This window comes from Phyllobates terribilis, unplaced genomic scaffold, assembly GCF_046119375.1.
Source record: "Phyllobates terribilis strain yellow unplaced genomic scaffold, ASM4611937v1 Scaffold_5__5_contigs__length_657084704, whole genome shotgun sequence".
Taxonomy (NCBI): Eukaryota; Metazoa; Chordata; class Amphibia; order Anura; family Dendrobatidae; genus Phyllobates; species Phyllobates terribilis.
The window spans coordinates 311977184-311997864 of NW_027362765.1; the positions used below are offsets into that span (position 1 = coordinate 311977184).

At 42.5% G+C, this 20681-nt stretch overlaps 1 protein-coding gene across 1 annotated transcript in view; it reads right to left on the reverse strand.

The window, feature by feature from the left end:
* Positions 1–20681, reverse strand: part of LOC141273079 (gastrula zinc finger protein XlCGF66.1-like) — a 58907-nt gene that overhangs the window by 15837 nt on the left and 22389 nt on the right. The window contains exon 2 of the mRNA XM_073684440.1: positions 2652–2750. Coding sequence (XP_073540541.1) covers positions 2652–2723 — 72 coding nt within the window. The 5' untranslated portion in view covers positions 2724–2750. The remainder of the gene's footprint in view (positions 1–2651; positions 2751–20681) is intronic.

Sequence of the window (20681 nt, forward strand, 5' to 3'; positions counted from 1 at the left end):
ACTTTTGACATTTTTTTTACTTTACTTAACAGATTAGCTAGCTATACACTCAGAATTTAATACTAATGTTCATGATACACAAGTCTTTCCATGTTTAGACACTTTCATCTGCCAGGCATCTCACCTAGGTGTTCAATTACCTACAGTGCTTACCTAATGAATGGTGCATCCATCTATAATCGGTGACACCACATCTGAAGGTGTCAAACTTCTTTTCCTTCTACATACACAGCCATCTTTGAACCTATATCTACATACATTAAATGACTTTAAAAGTACCAAAGGGTCTGAAGTTATTATTATTAGCAGCCCATCGATGACCATTGGTATTTGCTCCACTGGCGTCTGATCTCCAGGGCCTCCATGTCTCCTTTATTGATTACATGGACACAGGGGTGCATCTGTACTAGCTCTGCCTCCTAATGAAGCCTGTAGCTCCATACTGTGCTGAGCAGTAGGTTCCCAAAGATCAGATCCCCACTGATTAGGCCATCTAGTTTATGTTTTAAAGAATCTTATTAAATGGAATCTGTCAGTAGGATTTCACTCCCCAAACTATTTACAAGTGCTTCTCACTAAACTAGAATATCATCAAAAAGTTAATTTATTTCAGTGCTTCAATACAAAAAGTGAAACTCATATTATATAGAGTAATTACAAACAGTGATCTATTTCAAGTGTTTATTTCTGTTAATGTTGATGATTATGGCTTACAGCCAATGAAAACACAAAATTCATTATCTCAGTAAATTCGAACACCTGCAAAGTCTTCCTAAGCATTTAAAAAGGTCCCTTAGTCTATTTCAGTAGGCTCCAAAATCATGGGGAAGACTGCTGACTTGACAGATGTCCAGAAGAAAGTCACTGACACACTCCACAAGGAGGGTAAGCCACAAAAGGTCATTGCTAAAGAAGCTGGCTGTTCACAGAGTGCTGTATCCAAGCATGTTAATGGAAAGTTGAGTGGAAGGAAAAAGTGTGGTAGGAAAAGGTGCACAAGCAACCGGGGGAGATTCACAAGGAGTGGACTGCTGCTGGAGTCATTGCTTCAAGAGCCACCACACTCAGACATATCCAGGAAATGGGCTACAACTGTCGCATTCCTTGTGTCAAGCTACTCATGACCAATAGACAACGCCAGAAGCATCTTACCTGAGCCAAGGAGTAAAAGACCTGGACTGATGCTCAGTGGTCCAAGGTGTTGTATTCAGATGAAAGTAAATTCTGCATTTCATTTGGAAATCAAGGTCCCAGAGTCTGGAGGAAGAGTGGAGAGGCCACAATCCAAGCTGCTGGAGGTCTAGTGTGAAGTTTCCACAATCAGTGATGGTTTGGGGAGCCATGTCATCTGCTGGTGTAGGTCCACTGTGTTTTATCAAGACCAAAGTCATCATAGCCATCTACCAGGAAATTTTAGAGCACTTCATGCTTCCCTCTGCTGACAAGCTTTTTGGAGATGGAAATTTCATTCTCCAGCAGGACTTGACACCTGTCCACACTGCCAAAAGTACCAATAAGTGGTTTAAAAACAACAGTATCACTGTGCTTGATTGGCCAGCACACTCGCCTGACCTTAACCCCATAGAAGAGGAGAGACACCAGACCCAACAATGCAGACGAGCTGAAGGCTGCTATCAAAGCAACCTGGGCTTCCATAACACCTCAGCAGTGCCACAGGCTGATCGCCTCCATGCCACGCCGCATTGATGCAGTAATTGATGCAAAAGGAGCCCCGACCAAGTATTGAGTGCATTTATTGAACTTACATTTCAGTAGGCCAACATTTCGGATTTTAAAACCATTTTTCAAGCTGTTGTTATAAAGTATTCTAATTTACTGAGATAATGACTTTTGTGTTTTCATTGGCTGTGAGCCATAATCATCAACATTAACAGAAATAAACACGTGAAATAGATCACTCAGTTTGTAATGACTCTATATAATATAGGAGTTTCACTTTTTGTATTGAAGAACTGAAATAATTTAACTTTTTGGTGATATTCTAATTTAGTGAGAAGCACTTGTATATGTGCATGTAGCTCTCTCAAAGACATGTCCATCAATACCTTTACAGGACAAGTTCCTTCTTCTGTTACTGAGAAATCAGCATTTGAACAGATATGCAAATAAGGCTGAAGAACTATGGTAGATCTGAAGTCTGTGTCACTACAGCCCACTATTCCCCGCCCAGCACCACCTCCTCCTGCTTGACAATGCCTCAATGCTGGGTGAATTCAGGCAAAGGAGCTGTTAGTCAAGTAGGAGGAGGCGGTCTTGCTCAGGGTATAGTGCCAGAGGCTTCAGATCTACCATAGTTCTTCAGCCTTATTTGCATATTCATTCAAATGCTGATTTCACAGTAACAGAGGACAAGACTGTCCATGTAGAGGTATTGCTGGGCTTGTCTTTGAAAGCTATATGAACATATAAATAGTTAGGGGAGTGACTTTCCACTGACAGATTCCCATTACATAATCACCTGCTATACATTAATTGTAGTAACTCACATCTTCTACTGGTTTCACAGATCCTTCCCTTTTTTAATTCATTGTTCAGCCTGTGAAAATCAGTTTCTTTTTTCCTCAAATCTCAGCAATCACTGTTATAGAGAGAACAGTCAAGCAATGTACCATAGTCCCCACAATAATCACCTCTCCAGTCAACAGGTAGATGATCTCCAGCGTGAGGTTTAAGATCCTCTCAGGGATCTGACCTCTGTCCATCTTCTATGAGTTAATGAGACTTCCCACCTGTAGGAACATAACAAATGTAAAAAAAAAGGTCAATACACTACAAAGCCACCACACTAGATACCTTATTTTTTTGTTCTTAAAGGGGCTGATCGGTACTTTACATTGATGGCATATCCATAGTTTAGCCCGTCATTATCAGATCAGTGGAAGTGCAACACCCGACTCCTCCATCGATCAGCTGTTCTCAGTACTGATGGTGGCGGCCAAATGTGGTCATTTGTGGAACTACATAGCTCAGTCAACTATATCAAATGAATGGGAGTGAATCAGCAGTACCCCGCTGCTGCCACTATACAGCTGAGAGAGCCATGTAGTTCCGTTTCTCAAATGAGCATATTCGACAGCCACTGGCACCGAGAATAAGTGATTGTAGAGGGTGCTGGGTATAACACCTCCATCTATACGATATTGATAACCTAAGGATAACCAATCAATATAAATGAATTCCTTTAGGGCGCATTTTCAATGGCCGATAATCCCTCAGATTGTAATGTTAATGATCTATCGTTCATGATAATCGTGTAAAGATGTTTTTGAAAATGTTTGTTCATCATGCATGAAATCGTTTAGAAGAGCGAAAAAAATTCTCGTTTATCTTTCGAAAATTGTGTAATGTAAATGGAGTTTGTTTGCTCATTCAACGATTGGACCAGGGAAAAAAAGGAGTGGGAATTCAGGTCCTAAGACTTTCAGTGATTGGTTCATCGTGTTCTGGGGCAATCGTTCAGTTAGAGTATTAAAACGAGAACATATTTCTGTCGTATTGATAATGGTGATTATTGCAAATGCTCTCTTCATATAAAACCGGGAAATTGATTATGGAACATTTTTTATGACATTTTCTTTATACACTATTAACAAGAGTGTTTGTATAATACTATTTATTTCAAATACATGAATTCATGAAGTATCACTTATTGGATGTGAGCGTGGAACACATAACTACACTGCAGATTATCTGTGTGAACAGGGTGCACTATGTTCGATGCTACGAAGTAAAGATCGCTAATCAACCATTCCATTCACGATTCTCATCCTGTAAAAGTACTTGTCTGAAATCACTTGTTAGTCGCGAGTTACGATCGCACCGTCCATTATAGGCTTGTTTAAACGATCCTTTACTCCCTTGTTTTTCCACGGATCCCGTGACCATTCTAGATCATCTAGCTGACACACACAGACTCTCTCAATAAAAGTTCTCATGAATGTTTAAATCCTTTACCCTAAACTGGGTTTATGATTGGTCTACCATCCGGTGTAAAGATACATTTTATCTCATAAATTTTTCATCCAGCCAAATTATTTGGTGACTGTATATTAAAACCAAACTGGTAGTTGAGCCGCATATTAGACTGATACATGATTATTCTACCGTTCTGTAGAGGTCACTTTTCAGGAGTTAAAAGGGGTGGTCTGATACCTATAATGCCCTTTATAAATACCTATCTTTAACTCCTAGCACCTTTGTAATTTGCTTTATTATAAGATTCTCTACCATTCTCCCTATACAGCTAATCCCTATATCTGTTATTTTACTTTTCCTTCTGAGATATTTCATTTGAGAGGAGTCTGAAACAGGAATTCACAAGTGGAAAGCCCTGCAATCACTTCTCTGCAGCCTCTATCACCCTGTGTGAAACAGGACGTCACAAGTGGAAAGCCCTGCAATCACTCCTCTGCAGCCTCTATCACCCTGTGTGAAACAGGACGTCACAAGTGGAAAGCCCTGCAATCACTCCTCTGCAGCCTCTATCACCCTGTGTGAAACAGGACGTCACAAGTGGAAAGCCCTGCAATCACTCCTCTGCAGCCTCTATCACCCTGTGTGAAACAGGACGTCACAAGTGGAAAGCTCTGCAATCACTCCGCTGCAGCCTCTATCACCCTGTGTGAAACAGAACATCACAAGTGGAAAGCCCTGCAATCACTCCTCTGCAGCCTCTATCACCCTGTGTGAAACAGGGCGTCACAAGTGGAAAGCCCTGCAATCACTTCTCTGCAGCCTCTATCACCCTGTGTGAAACAGGACGTCACAAGTGGAAAGCCCTGCAATCACTTCTCTGCAGCCTCTATCACCCTGTGTGAAACAGGGCGTCACAAGTGGAAAGCCCTGCAATCACTCCTCTGCAGCCTCTATCACCCTGTGTGAAACAGGACGTCACAAGTGGAAAGCCCTGCAATCACTTCTCTGCAGCCTCTATCACCCTGTGTGAAACAGGACGTCACAAGTGGAAAGCCCTGCAATCACTTCTCTGCAGCCTCTATCACCCTGTGTGAAACAGGACGTCACAAGTGGAAAGCCCTGCAATCACTCCTCTGCAGCCTCTATCACCCTGTGTGAAACAGGACGTCACAAGTGGAAAGCCCTGCAATCACTTCTCTGCAGCCTCTATCACCCTGTGTGAAACAGGACGTCACAAGTGGAAAGCCCTGCAATCACTTCTCTGCAGCCTCTATCACCCTGTGTGAAACAGGAAGTCATCAGGGGCTGGCGCTGAGACCACTTACCACAACTTTGTCACTGCTGTACCCTGATGATGTCCTGTTTCAGGAAGGGGTGATGGAGAAGTGACTGCCACCACACTTCATCTGTGCATGCATCTTCAGTGGCCGCTACCACACTTCTGTGTATAAGTGTATGTGGTAGTGGCTTCTGAATATATGGGCGGTGGGCCCATATATTCAGAGACCACTGCTGCATACTTTACTTCTATTACCACAGTCTCTTTCCTTGATATGAGACGTCATCAGGGGGCAGTGATAGAAGCAGTGTAAGTGACAGCAGTCTTGCCCCACAGCTTCTATCATCGCCTTCAGAAGAATCAACTGAGGGCAGTGATAGAAGCTGTGTGAGTGACAACAGTGCCGCCCCCTGATTATGATTAATTTGAGGGCAGTGATAGAAGCTGTGGGGTGGTGGTGCTGTCACTCACCCTACTTCTATCACTACCCCTCTATCATGTCTCATCTCAAGGAGGGGAGGGAAATGGTGGTGAGAAGCAGAGATTGTGGCAGTGGGCTCTAAAGATGTGAGCGGCAGGCACAGATGAAGTGTAGCAACAGCCAATAAAGCTGCAATCACTTCTCCATAACCCCCTTGAAACAGAACATCATCAGGGGACACCGGTGACAACGCTGCCCCTGATGATGTCCAGTGTCAAGCATAGTGATAAAAGGGAGAAATGACTGCAGGGCCATCCTCCTATGACGTCCTGTTTCAGACTCCCTCTAACGAAACGTCACAGGCAGAAAAGTAAAAAAATAGGATGTAGGGATTAACTGTATAGGGAGAATGGTAGGGAATCTTATAATAAAGCAAATTACAAAAGTGGTTAGGACTTAAAGATAGATATTTATAAAGGGCATTATAGGTATCAGACAACCTCATTAATCACTATCACCACAGGCAGGATTACAATAATAGATAAAACTGCATCTACATTCAAATAGGTGACTGACACAGCTCAAATCCTCCCTTCACCACTACCTCTCCCCAAGCATGTCTACAACACACTCCCAAAACAAGTCACATGATTGCTGCGCTTATAAACTGTAAATGGTGTGTAGGAATGTATAAGGGCAGAAATAAAGAGTATACCCATTATATATATATATATATATATATATATATATATATATATATACACACACACATATATATACAGTACAGACCAAAAGTTTGGACACACCTTCTCATTTAAAGATTTTTCTGTATTTTCTTGACTATGAAAATTGTACATTCACACTGAAGGCATCAAAACTATGAATTAACACATGTGGAATTATATACTTAACAAAAAAGTGTGAAACAACTGAAAATATGTCTTATGTTCTAGGTTCTTCAAAGTAGCCACCTTTTGCTTTGATGACTGCTTTGCACACTCTTGGCATTCTCTTGATGAGCTTCAAGAAGTAGTCACCGGAAATGGTTTTCACTTCACAGGTGTGCCCTGTCAGGTTTAATAAGTGGGATTTCTTGCCTTATAAATGGGGTTGGGACCATCAGTTGTGTTGTGCAGAAGTCAGGTGGATACACAGCTGATAGACCTACTAAATACACTGTTAGTTGCTTTTTTCTTGCCATAATACAAATTCTAAGTAAAGAAAAACGAGTGGCCATCACTAATTTAAGAAATGAAGGTCAGTCAGTCCGAAAAATTGGGCAAACTTTGAATGTGTCCCCAAGTGCAGTTGCAAAAACCATCAAGCGCTACAAAGAAACTGGCTCACATGAGGATCGTCCCAGGAAAGGAAGTCCAAGAGTCACCTCTACTTCTGAGGATAAGTTTATCCGAGTCACCAGCCTCAGAAATCGCAGGTTAACAGCAGCTCAGATTAGAGACCAGGTCAATGCCACACAGAGTTCTAGCAGCAGACACATCTTTACAACAACTGTTAAGAGGAGACTTTGTGCAGCAGGCCTTCATGGTAAAATAGCTGCTAGGAAACCACTGCTAAGTACAGGCAACAAGCAGAAGAGACTTGTTTGGGCTAAAGAACACAAGGAATGGACATTAGACCAGTGGAAATCTGTGCTTGGATCTGATGAGTCCAAATTTGAGATCTTTGGTTCCAACCACCGTGTCTTTGTGCGACGCAGAAAAGGTGAACGGATGGACTCTACATGCCTGGTTCCCACCGTGAAGCATGGAGGAGGAGGTGTGATGGTGTGGGGGTGCTTTGCTGGTGACACTGTTGGGGATTTATTTAAAATTGAAGGCATACTGAACCAGCATGGCTACCACAGCATCTTGCAGCGGCATGCTATTCCATCTGGTTTGCGTTTAGTTGGACCATCGTTTATTTTTCAACAGGACAATGACCCCAAACACACCTCCAGGCTGTGTAAGGGCTATTTGACCAATAAGGAGAGTGATGGGGTGCTACGCCAGATGACTTGGCCTACACAGTCACCAGACCTGAACCCAATCAAGATGGTTTTGGGTGATCTGGACCGCAGAGTGAAGGCAAAAGGGCCAACAAGTGCTAAGCATCTCTGGGAACTCCTTCAAGATTGTTGGAAGACCATTTCCGGTGCCAAGAGTGTGCAAAGCAGTCATCAAAGCAAAAGGTGGCTACTTTGAAGAACCTAGAATATAAGACATATTTTCAGTTGTTTCAGACTTTTTTGCTAAGTATATAATTCCACATGTGTTAATTCATAGTTTTGATGCCTTTAGTGTGAATGTACAATTTTCATAGTCAAGAAAATACAGAAAAATCTTTAAATGAGAAGGTGTGTCCAAACTTTTGGTCTGTACTGTGTAATATATATATATATATATATATATATATATATATATATATATATATATATATATATATATATATATATATATATATATATATATATATATATATATATACACATATACACAGTACAGACCAAAAGTTTGGACACACCTTCTCATTTAAAGATTTTTCTGTATTTTCATGACTATGAAAATTGTATATTCACACTGAAGGCACCAAAACTATGAATTAACACATGTGGAATTACATACTTAGCAAAAAAGTGTGAAACAACTGAAAATATGTCTTATATTCTAGGTTCTTCAAAGTAGCCATCTTTTGCTTTGATTACTGCTTTGCACACTCTTGGCATTCTCTTGATGAGCTTCAACAGGTAGTCACCGGAAATGGTTTTCACTTCACAGGTGTGCCCTGTCAGGTTTAATAAGTGGGATTTCTTACCTTATAAAAGGGGTTGGGACCATCAGTTGTGTTGTGCAGAAGTCTGGTGGATACACAGCTGACAGTCCTACTGAATAGACTGTTAGAATTTGTATTATGGCAAGAAAGCAGCAGCTAAGTAAAGAAAAACGAGTGGCCATCATTACTTTAAGAAATGAAGGTCAGTCAGTGTGAACAATTGGGAAAACTTTGAAAGTGTCCCGAAGTGCAGTTGCAAAAACCATCAAGCGCTACAAAGAAACTGGCTCACATGAGGACCGCCCCAGGAAAGGAAGACAAAGAGTCACCTCTGCTTCTGAGGAAAATTTTATCCGAGTCACCAGCCTCAGAAATTGCAAGTTAACAGCAGCTCAGATTAGAGACCAGGTCAATGCCACACAGAGTTCTAGCAGCAGACACATCTCTACAACAAACTGTTAAGAGGAGACTTTGTGGAGCAGGCCTTCATGGTAAAATAGCGGCTAGAAAACCACTGCTAAGGACAGGCAACAAGCAGAAGAGACTTGCTTGGGCTAAAGAACAGAAGGAATGGACATTAGACCAGTGGAAATCTGTGCTTTGGTCTGAGGAGTCCAAATTTGAGATCTTTGGTTCCAACCACTGTGTCTTTGTGCGACGCAGAAAAGGTGAACGGATGGACTCTACATGCCTGGTTCCCACCAAGAAGCATGGAGGAGGAGGTGTAATGGTGTGGGGGTGCTTTGCTGGTGACACTGTTGCGAATTGATTCAAAATTGAAGGCATACTGAACCAGCATGGCTACCACAGCATCTTGCAGCGGCATGCTATTCCATCCGGTTTGCGTTTAGTTGGACCATCATTTATTTTTCAACAGGACAATGACCCCAAATACACCTCCAGGCTGTGTAAGGGCTGTTTGACCAAGAAGGAGAGTGATGGGGTGCTACGCCAGATGACTTGGCCTCCAAGTCACCAGACCTGAACCCAATCGAGATGGTTTGGGGTGAGCTGGACCGCAGAGTGAAGGCAAAAGGGCCAACAAGTGCTAAGCATCTCTGGGAACTCCTTCAAGATGGTTGGAAGTCCATTTCCGGTGACTACCTCTTGAAGCTCATCAAGAGAATGCCAAGAGTGTGCAAAGCAGTCATAAAAGCAAAAGGTGGCTACTTTGAAGAACCTAGAATATAAAACATATTTTCAGTAGTTTCACACTTTTTTGTTAAGTATATAATTCCACATGTGTTAATTCATAGTTTTGATGCCTTCAGTGTGAATGTACAATTTTCATTGTTTATGAAAATAAAGTAAAATCTTTAAATGAGAAGGTGTGTCCAAACTTTTGGTCTGTACTGTATATTTATTTATATATATATATATATATATATATATATATATATATATATATATATATATATATATATATATATATATATATATATATATATATATATGTGTCTGTGTCACTGTGTAATGACAGTGGAGAAGGAGAAATACGTATGTACGTGATATAGAAAAAAAAAAAGATGAGAATTACCCACATATCATGGATGTCTATCTATAGATGTTAATTAAGGGCAGTAATGATAGCAGCTATAACATGACATATATACACACAGAATTAATGTAGAGATAAGGGAAGATATATAAGGACAAAAGCAATGTGGATACAGATTCATAGATCATACTGTATATAAGGACGAAGGAGTAAATGATGAGTATAGAAGTATCAGGGGTGGATTAAGAGTAGCAAGGGCCCCGGGCAGTTTAGAAGGCGTGCCCCCCCCCCACCCAACACACACACCTGATGTATCACATGTCACATGATCCCCTTTGATAGATCATGTGATAGTTCACGTGAAATTAATTTGGCAGAATATTAATATATTAATTATAATATTTTTTTTTAGGCTGTGTGCCCACTATGCGTTTTTTTAAGCGTTTCCGCAGCGCAATTCCGCTGCAGAAATGCTTAAAAAACGCTTGGTAGAAGGTCTGCCATGTTCCCCAATGATAATCCGCATGTGCTGTGCACATGCTGCGGAAATTTCCGCTGCGGATTATCATTGCGGAAAAATCCGCAGCACTACCGATTATTTTGCGGAAGCGCAGAGTTTTCGCCGCCATTGACTTGCATTGGAACGCATAATATCCGCATCACTGCATCTGTAACTGCGGATGCCATCCGTTTCAATGTGCGGCTGGTACCCGGGTCTGGAGAAGAGGAGACTCTCCTCCAGACCCGGGTACCATAGTACCTGTAAAAAAAAGAATAAAATAAAAAAAGAATTAGACTTACCGGTAATTCGGTTTCTAATAACCCACCACGACAGCACCAAAGGAGGATGTCACCCCACCCTAATAGGGACAGGAAACACAAAGAGGTTAAATAGCCTCTCCCTCATCCTCCCTCCAGTGTTTTTATAAAGGACCACACAAGTATGGATGCTTCAAATTATATTTATTTGAATTAAATGATTGGCTAACTAAGCCTGGGAGGGAATTACCAGTGCTGTCGTGGTGGGTTATTAGAAACCGAATTACCGGTAAGTCTAATTCTATTTTCTCCAATAACCCCCCACGACAGCACCAAAGGAGGAGTACCAAAGACTCATGTTTAGGGAGGGACAATGGCCAGAAGCACTTTCCACCCAAAGGCCAAGTCTTTAATGGACATTAAATTAAGTAAAACTTGTAATGCTTGGTGAAGGTATGGACCGAGGACCATGTATCTGCTATACATATCTGATCGAGGGAAGCGCTAGCCTTTTCTGCCCAGGAGACGTACATGGCTCTAGTAGAGTGTGCTTTCAGTTTCTCTGGTGGTGAGAGATTCTGGATCTGATATGATTCCACAATTGCTTTCTTGATCCAAGTAGTGTTGGTAACCTTTGAGACCTTCTTCCCTCTGTTCTGACCTAATGGCTGAATAAAGAGGTTCTGATCCTTCCTCCAGGCCTCTGTCTTTTGGAGGTAGTGAAGAACAACCCGCCTTACGTCCAAAGTATGGAATTCTTCTTCTTCCCTTTTATTTTTTGGGTTTTGACAGAAGGAAGGCAGAATTATCTCCTGAGATCTATGAAAGTCTGAGACTACATTTGGCAAGAAAGATGGGTCCAGTTGTAGAATAATCCTATCATCCAGGATTCTCAGATATGGGTCATTCACCGAGAAGGCCTGGATTTCTCCCACTCTCCTGGCAGTGGTAATCGCTACTAGAAATGTTGTTTTCCAGGCTAATTTATCCAGCTCTATTGAGGCCAAAGGTTCAAACGGTGGTAGTGTCAGACCTTTAAGGACGATATTAAGATCCCAAGAGGGAACGTGGTTGATTATTCTGGGACGCAGACGAGTAGCTGCTGTCATGAACCGTTTTACCCATCGGTGTTCGGCTAGGCTCTGGTCAAAATAGATACTTAGCGCCGCGATCTGAACCTTGAGGATCCTGGGTCTAAGGCCTTTTTCCAGCCCCTCTTGTAGAAAATGCAAGATCTGGGTCATGTCAGGATGCCGAAGATCTGGTACATTTGGTTTATACCATGTTAGGAAGGTCTTCCATATCTTGCTGTATATGGAGTTTGTGCTTTGTTTCCAGCTTTTTTGTAGGGTATGAATTACTCTGTCTGAGAGTCCTTTTGCCTTCAGGATTGTGAACTCAGAAGCCAGGCCGCTAGATGGAGGTTCTCTGGATCTGGATGGAGGATTGGACCCTGATGGAGAAGGGTTTTGATTGCTGGCAAAATGAGAGGTCCTTCTATGCTTAAACTGTTCAGAGCACAGAACCAGCTCCTTTTGGGCCAAAGTGGGGCTATCAAAATTATTTTGACCTCTTCGGTCCTTACTTTCTGTAAGGTCCTGGGTAGCAATGGAATTGGGGGAAAAGCGTAAGCCAGATGGAAACGCCACAGGTGAGCGAATGCATCTATCCCCAGGCATACGTTGTCTGGATCTAGGGAGAAGTATTTTTCTGCCTTGGTGTTCTGGCGTCTTGCAAAGAGGTCCACCTCCGGACGACCCCATTGTCTGGTCAGCATGAGGAAAATGTCTGAGTCCAGCTCCCATTCCCCGGATGGATATTCCTTCTGCTCAGAAAATCGGCCTGGATATTGTCTGAGCCTTTTATGTGCAGACCTGATAAGGAACGAAGATGTCTTTCCGCCCAGAAGAATATTCTTGCTGAGATACTTTTTAGATTCTCGTATCTTGTACTCCCTTGATGGGACAGGTGAGCTACGGTAGTCATGTTGTCTGAATAGACTTTTACGTGTTTGCCCGTAATGACTGGAGCCGACATTTTGAGTGCCTCCTCGACTGCCTTTAACTCGCGGAAGTTGGAGGATCTCCTGCTGGTCTCTTCTGTCCAGACCCCTTGGAAAGGGGTTTGAGCAACGACAGCTCCCCATCCGGTCTTGCTGGCATCTACTGTGACTGTTATCAGAGGGAACTGAGACCATGGAACCCCTGTTCCTAGGTTTCTTGGGCAGAGCCACCATGACAGGGATGTTTTCACATAATGAGGGATCATGATCTTCCTGTTTAGGGAGTCTGGGGATCCGTCCCACTGTGCAAGAATATGGGTTTGCAATACCCTGGTGTGAGCCTGAGCCCAGGCTACGGATTGGATGCAGGCTGTCATGGAGCCAAGGGTTGACATGGCAAACCTTAGGAACACCCTGTTCAGAGTCTTCAGATTCGATATCTTGGATCTCAAAAGTATCTGTTTGTCCTTTGGTAGGAAGGAGGTTTGTCTGGCGGAGTCTAGTAGAACACCCAGGAATGTTTTTTCTGTGGCAGGGACCAGGTCTGACTTTTAATGATTTATCAACCCAACCACCCTACAGTGGTCAGGATTTGGATTGTTCTCTGCAGATCTTGCTGGAGTGCTTCCACCGAGGGACATACTAGTAAGAAGTCGTCGAGGTAGGGAATGATGCAGATTTTTTCTTTTCTGATTGAAGCCACTACCTCTGACATAATTTTGGTAAATATTCTCGGTGCTGAGGATATCCCGAACGGCAATACGTTGAATTGAAAATGTAATGTCTGATCCTCTTGAACCACCGCAAACCTTAGAAATTTCCGGTATGTTGGATGTATAGGGACGTGATAGTATGCGTACTGTAAGTCGATGGTTGCCATCACATATCCTTGTCCTATCAAGGGAACTGCTGATCTGATGGACTGCATTTTGAATCTTCTGTAGATGATGTATTGGTTTAGGGGTTTCAGATTTATTATTATTCTGTAGGTGCCGTTTGATTTTCTTATCATAAACAGGCGTGATTAGTGGCCTGTGTGTCTTTCTGTTTTTGGGACCGGTGAAATAGCCCGCAAGGATAGTAGGATTTTTAGGCCGGACATCAGTGCGGTCTTTAATCTCGGGGAGGTTAGACGAGTTATCCTTACTTTTCTTGGAGGATATGAGAAGAATTCGATCTTTACCCCTTCTTGAATTACTTTCAAGACCCATTGACTGGAGCAGATCTTTTGCCATTGGGGAAGGTATTTCATGATTCGTCCCCCCACTACTCTGGCGTCGCCGCTTCTGTTGTCGCTGTCCTTTCGGAGAAAAAAATATTCCTATCTTTCCCCCCTTTGGGGTAGCTCCATCAACTGGACTTGCCTTTCCCCTTGTACTGGGGATTCTGTTCCCGAGGGGGGCGAAAGGGGGTCTTCTTGTAATGTCTGGGTTCAGGCAGGGATTTCTTTTTATCAGCCGCCTTCTCCAGGAGGTCGTCTAGGGCCTGGCCAAACATATATTCTCCCCTGAAGGGAATGGAACAAAGTCTTATTTTAGAGGCCAAGTCACCGTTCCACGATTTCAGCCATAGTGCTCGCCTTGTGGAGTTTGATAGGACTGCTGCCCTGGCGGTTACCATCACAGATTCCGCTGAAGCATCTGCCAGAAAGTCAGTGGCCTTCTGCAGTAAAGGTAGGGAAGCTTGTATCTCCTCTCTGAATGTGCCCATAGCCAGATGCTCTTCAAGCTGGTTGAGCCATCTAGACATGGACAGTGCAACACGTGGAGACTACGTTAGTGTTCAGAAGGACTGCTGATGTTTCCCAGGATTTTCTGAGAAGGCTGTCCATCTTGCGGTCCAGAGGATCCTTTAGTTGCGACGAGTCCTCGAATGGCAATACTGTCTTTTTAGCGACTCTTGCCACCTGAATATCGACCTTAGGTATCTCAGTCCAACATTTTGAAGTTTCTTCATCTACCGGAAACCTGTCTTTCAATTCTGCTGGTGTATTCAGTCGCCTTTCAGGATTTTCCCATTCGTCCAGGATTAGATCCTGAATGTTTTTATGTATCGGGAACACTATCTTTTTCTTTGAGCGGAGACCACCGAACATCTCTTCCTGGACTGATCTAGTGGGCTTCTCTTCTTCCACTTACATCGTTCTTCTTACTGCTGAAAGGAGGTCTTCCATAAATTCCATTGAAAAATAATATTTCTTATTTTCCAGACCTTCTTCCGCTGGGCTAAGGTCACCTTACTCTATAAGGTCTTCTGGAAGGGATACTTCGTCCTGGGAGTCTGAGTCTCTTTTTTCTTCAAGGGAAATCTTCCTCTTTTTAGCCTTTGGAGGCTAATCAGAAGGGGATCAGGAAAAGGAGGCCAATGAAGACTGAACCTCCTGACGGACTATCCCTTTAATTTCGTCTAAGAGGGACGGCTGCTCTTCCCTAATAATCTTCTCCGTGCATTTCTGGCATTAATATCTTTTGCTTGAATAAGATAATTTTTTTGAACATATAGCACATTTCCGGCTAGATTTATTTCCTGGTGTCACCCTAAAAAAGAGGGAGAAGGGTAATTAATGTATCAATTCTACCCTGCACCTAGGAAAGGACCCCCAGTGCCAGACTTACTAGGACTGGAATTTCGCTGGGCTCCGCAGACATGAAGAAGGTAAATTCCTGACCATCCAGTGTAAAAATACTAAACGGATTAGGTCCTACCTTAGATGTCTTCAGTCCAGGGCTCTTATATAGGTGACTGGACTCAGCGCTCTCCCTCTTTCCCTGGGGAGAGGGGTGGCAAGGCTCCTCCCCCTTGGTCCAATTGGTGAAGCAGGAACATCTGCGATCACCTGCGGGGTTATTTATTTATTATTCATTCTTTTTTTTTTTTTCCCTTTGCTACAGCTGAGAGACCCGGAAGTGACCTAGGGGACCCTTTTTCGGCATCCCACGTCACTTTCCGGCCTCTTCCTAAGTAGTTGCGTTCCAGGGTGGAACGCACACCGGAAGTGACGTTATCGGCGGTCCGCGTCACTTCCGGGATCCAGCGCGCGTCTCCCCACTATGGAGACCGCCGGAGGCAGCCTTGAGAGGGGGGAGGAGCGGGGCTGGAGAGCTCGAGGAGGCCTCCAGCCCGACACCCACCGGACCTTACCCGCAGGCGCGGACTCGGTGGGGATAGGGGACCCGAGTCCCGGAGGAGATGGGAGCAGCATAAGGGGAGGAGGAGAAAAAACTGCCCGGTCCCAGCTGCCCGGCTTAAAGGTATACTGGGTGTCAGCCGCCGGAACAGAGCACCCTGGATGACCTCTTCATCCCAATAGGGACAGGAAAAAACACTGGAGGGAGGATGAGGGAGGGGCTATTTAACCTCTTTGTGTTTCCTGTCCCTATTAGGGTGGGGTGACATCCTGCTTTGGTGCTGTCGTGGGGGGTTATTGGAGAAATAAACATTATACTTACCGATGTCTTTATCCGATGCGTCCTGGCTTGCTGGCAGCTCGCGGTAGACTAAAGTACCTGTGGTGACGTCATTTAGTCATGTGACGGGTCAAGCGACCGCTGACGTCGGCAGGCCATCAGAAGGTAAGTATACACTGTGTTCCAAATTATTATGCAAATAATATTTTCTCAGATTTTCCCAAATTACCTATATGAATTGCAGTCATTGTAATTTTCCAGTCAAATAACTATTAGAGTACAATTGAAAGGTTTTTGTACAAACTGCCTATGATAACAGTATATTTTTAAAAAAATAAAAAACTCAAACTGCACTCAAAATGCATGTTCCAAATTATTATGCACAGCAGAGTTTTCAACCTTTTCATTTTAATAAAGAACAAAAAAATGGTCATTTTTGAAATTATAAGCATTAGCGGGTTATTACAAACTGAAATCAAACAGTTTTCAACTCAAAACTTTATTCTAGGTGATGTTACATTTTCACATAGGACCCCTTGTTCGAAAGGAGCTTCTGAACTCTCTCGTCCATTGAATTTGTCAGGTTTTGGATGGTTTCTGCTTCAATTGTTCTGCATGAGGACAGAATACCCTCCCAGAGCTGTTGTACAGGAGATATATATGGGTAGACATGAGGAGTGTACACATATAGTGAATGTAGATGTACAGGAGATATATATGGGGAGACATGAGGAGTGTACACATATAGTGGATGTAGATGTACAGGAGATATATATGGGTAGACATGAGGAGTGTACACATATAGTGGATGTAGATGTACAGGAGATATATATGGGTAGACATGAGGAGTGTACACATATAGTGAATGTAGATGTACAGGAGATATATATGGGTAGACATGAGGAGTGTACACATATAGTGGATGTAGATGTACAGGAGATATATATGGGTAGACATGAGGAGTGTACACATATAGTGGATGTAGATGTACAGGAGATATATATGGGTAGACATGAGGAGTGTACACATATAGTGAATGTAGATGTACAGGAGATATATATGGGGAGACATGAGGAGTGTACACATATAGTGGATGTAGATGTACAGGAGATATATATGGGCAGACATGAGGAGTGTACACATATAGTGGATGTAGATGTACAGGAGATATATATGGGGAGACATGAGGAGTGTACACATATAGTGGATGTAGATGTACAGGAGATATATATGGGCAGACATGAGGAGTGTACACATATAGTGGATGTAGATGTACAGGAGATATATATGGGTAGACGTGAGGAGTGTACACATATAGTGGATGTAGATGTACAGGAGATATATATGGGTAGACATGAGGAGTGTACACATATAGTGGATGTAGATGTACAGGAGATATATATGGGCAGACATGAGGAGTGTACACATATAGTGGATGTAGATGTACAGGAGATATATATGGGTAGACGTGAGGAGTGTACACATATAGTGGATGTAGATGTACAGGAGATATATATGGGGAGACATGAGGACTGTACACATATAGTGGATGTAGATGTACAGGAGATATATATGGGTAGACATGAGGAGTGTACACATATAGTGGATGTAGATGTACAGGAGATATATATGGGTAGACATGAGGAGTGTACACATATAGTGGATGTAGATGTACAGGAGATATATATGGGGAGACATGAGGAGTGTACACATATAGTGGATGTAGATGTACAGGAGATATATATGGGCAGACATGAGGAGTGTACAGGAGATATATATGGGGAGACATGAGGAGTATACACATATAGTGGATGTAGATGTACAGGAGATATACATGGGTAGACATGAGGAGTGTACACATATAGTGAATGTAGATGTACAGGAGATATATATGGGGAGACATGAGGAGTGTACACATATAGTGGATGTAGATGTACAGGAGATATATATGGGCAGACATGAGGAGTGTACAGGAGATATATATGGGTAGACATGAGGAGTGTACACATATAGTGGATGTAGATGTACAGGAGATATATATGGGTAGACATGAGGAGTGTACACATATAGTGAATGTAGATGTACAGGAGATATATATGGGGAGACATGAGGAGTGTACACATATAGTGGATGTAGATGTACAGGAGATATATATGGGTAGACATGAGGAGTGTACACATATAGTGGATGTAGATGTACAGGAGATATATATGGGGAGACATGAGGAGTGTACACATATAGTGGATGTAGATGTACAGGAGATATATATGGGGAGACATGAGGAGTGTACACATATAGTGGATGTAGATGTCTGCCCATATATATCTCCTGTACATCTACATCCACTATATGTGTACACTCCTCATGTCTACCCATATATATCTCCTGTACATGAGGAGTGTACACATATAGTGGATGTAGATGTACAGGAGATATGTATGGGGAGACATGAGGAGTGTACACATATAGTGGATGTAGATGTACAGGAGATATATATGGGCAGACATCTACATCCACTATATGTACACTCCTCATGTCTACCCATATATATCTCCTGTACATCTACATTCACTATATGTGTACACTCCTCATGTACAGGAGATATATATGGGTAGACATGAGGAGTGTACATATAGTGGATGTAGATGTCTGCCCATATATATCTCCTGTACATCTACATTCACTATATGTGTACACTCCTCATGTCTGCCCATATATATCTCCTGTACATCTACATCCACTATATGTGTACACTCCTCATGTCTACCCATATATATCTCCTGTACATGAGGAGTGTACACATATAGTGGATGTAGATGTACAGAAGATATATATGGGTAGACATGAGGAGTGTACAGGAGATATATATGGGCAGACATGAGGAGTGTACACATATAGTGAATGTAGATGTACAGGAGATATATATGGGGAGACATGAGGAGTGTACACATATAGTGGATGTAGATGTACAGGAGATATATATGGGTAGACATGAGGAGTGTACATATAGTGGATGTAGATGTACAGGAGATATATATGGGCAGACATGAGGAGTGTACACATATAGTGGGTGTAGATGTACAGGAGATATATATGGGTAGACATGAGGAGTGTACACATATAGTGGATGTAGATGTACAGGAGATATATATGGGCAGACATGAGGAGTGTACAGGAGATATATATGGGTAGACATGAGGAGTGTCCACATATAGTGGATGTAGATGTACAGGAGATGTATATGGGCAGACATGAGGAGTGTACACATATAGTGGATGTAGATGGACAGGAGATCTATATGGGTAGACATGAGGAGTGTACACATATAGTGAATGTAGATGTACAGGAGATATATATGGGGAGACATGAGGAGTGTACACATATAGTGGATGTAGATGTACAGGAGATATATATGGGTAGACATGAGGAGTGTACATATAGTGGATGTAGATGTACAGGAGATATATATGGGCAGACATGAGGAGTGTACACATATAGTGGGTGTAGATGTACAGGAGATATATATGGGTAGACATGAGGAGTGTACACATATAGTGGATGTAGATGTACAGGAGATATATATGGGCAGACATGAGGAGTGTACAGGAGATATATATGGGTAGACATGAGGAGTGTCCACATATAGTGGATGTAGATGTACAGGAGATATATATGGGCAGACATGAGGAGTGTCCACATATAGTGGATGTAGATGGACAGGAGATCTATATGGGGAGACATGAGGAGTGTACACATATAGTGGATGTAGATGTACAGGAGATATATATGGGCAGACATGAGGAGTGTACAGGAGATATATATGGGTAGACATGAGGAGTGTACACATATAGTGGATGTAGATGTACAGGAGATATATATGGGTAGACATGAGGAGTGTACACATATAGTGGATGTAGATGTACAGGAGACATATATGGGCAGACATGAGGAGTGTACACATATAGTGGATGTAGATGTACAGGAGATATATATGGGCAGACATGAGGAGTGTACACATATAGTGAATGTAGATGTACAGGAGATATATATGGGGAGACATGAGGAGTGTACACATATAGTGGATGTAGATGTACAGGAGATATATATGGGCAGACATGAGGAGTGTACAGGAGATATATATGGGTAGACATGAGGAGTGTACACATATAGTGGATGTAGATTTACAGGAGATATATATGGGTAGACATGAGGAGTGTACACATATAGTGAATGTAGATGTACAGGAGATATATATGGGGAGACATGAGGAGTGTACACATATAGTGGATGTAGATGTACAGGAGATATATATGGGTAGACATGAGGAGTGTACATATAGAGGATGTAGATGTCTGCCCATATATATCTCCTGTACATCTACATCCACTATATGTGTACACTCCTCATGTCTACCCATATATATCTCCTGTACATGAGGAGTGTACACATATAGTGGATGTAGATGTACAGGAGATATGTATGGGGAGACATGAGGAGTGTACACATATAGTGGATGTAGATGTACAGGAGATATATATGGGCAGACATCTACATCCACTATATGTACACTCCTCATGTCTACCCATATATATCTCCTGTACATCTACATC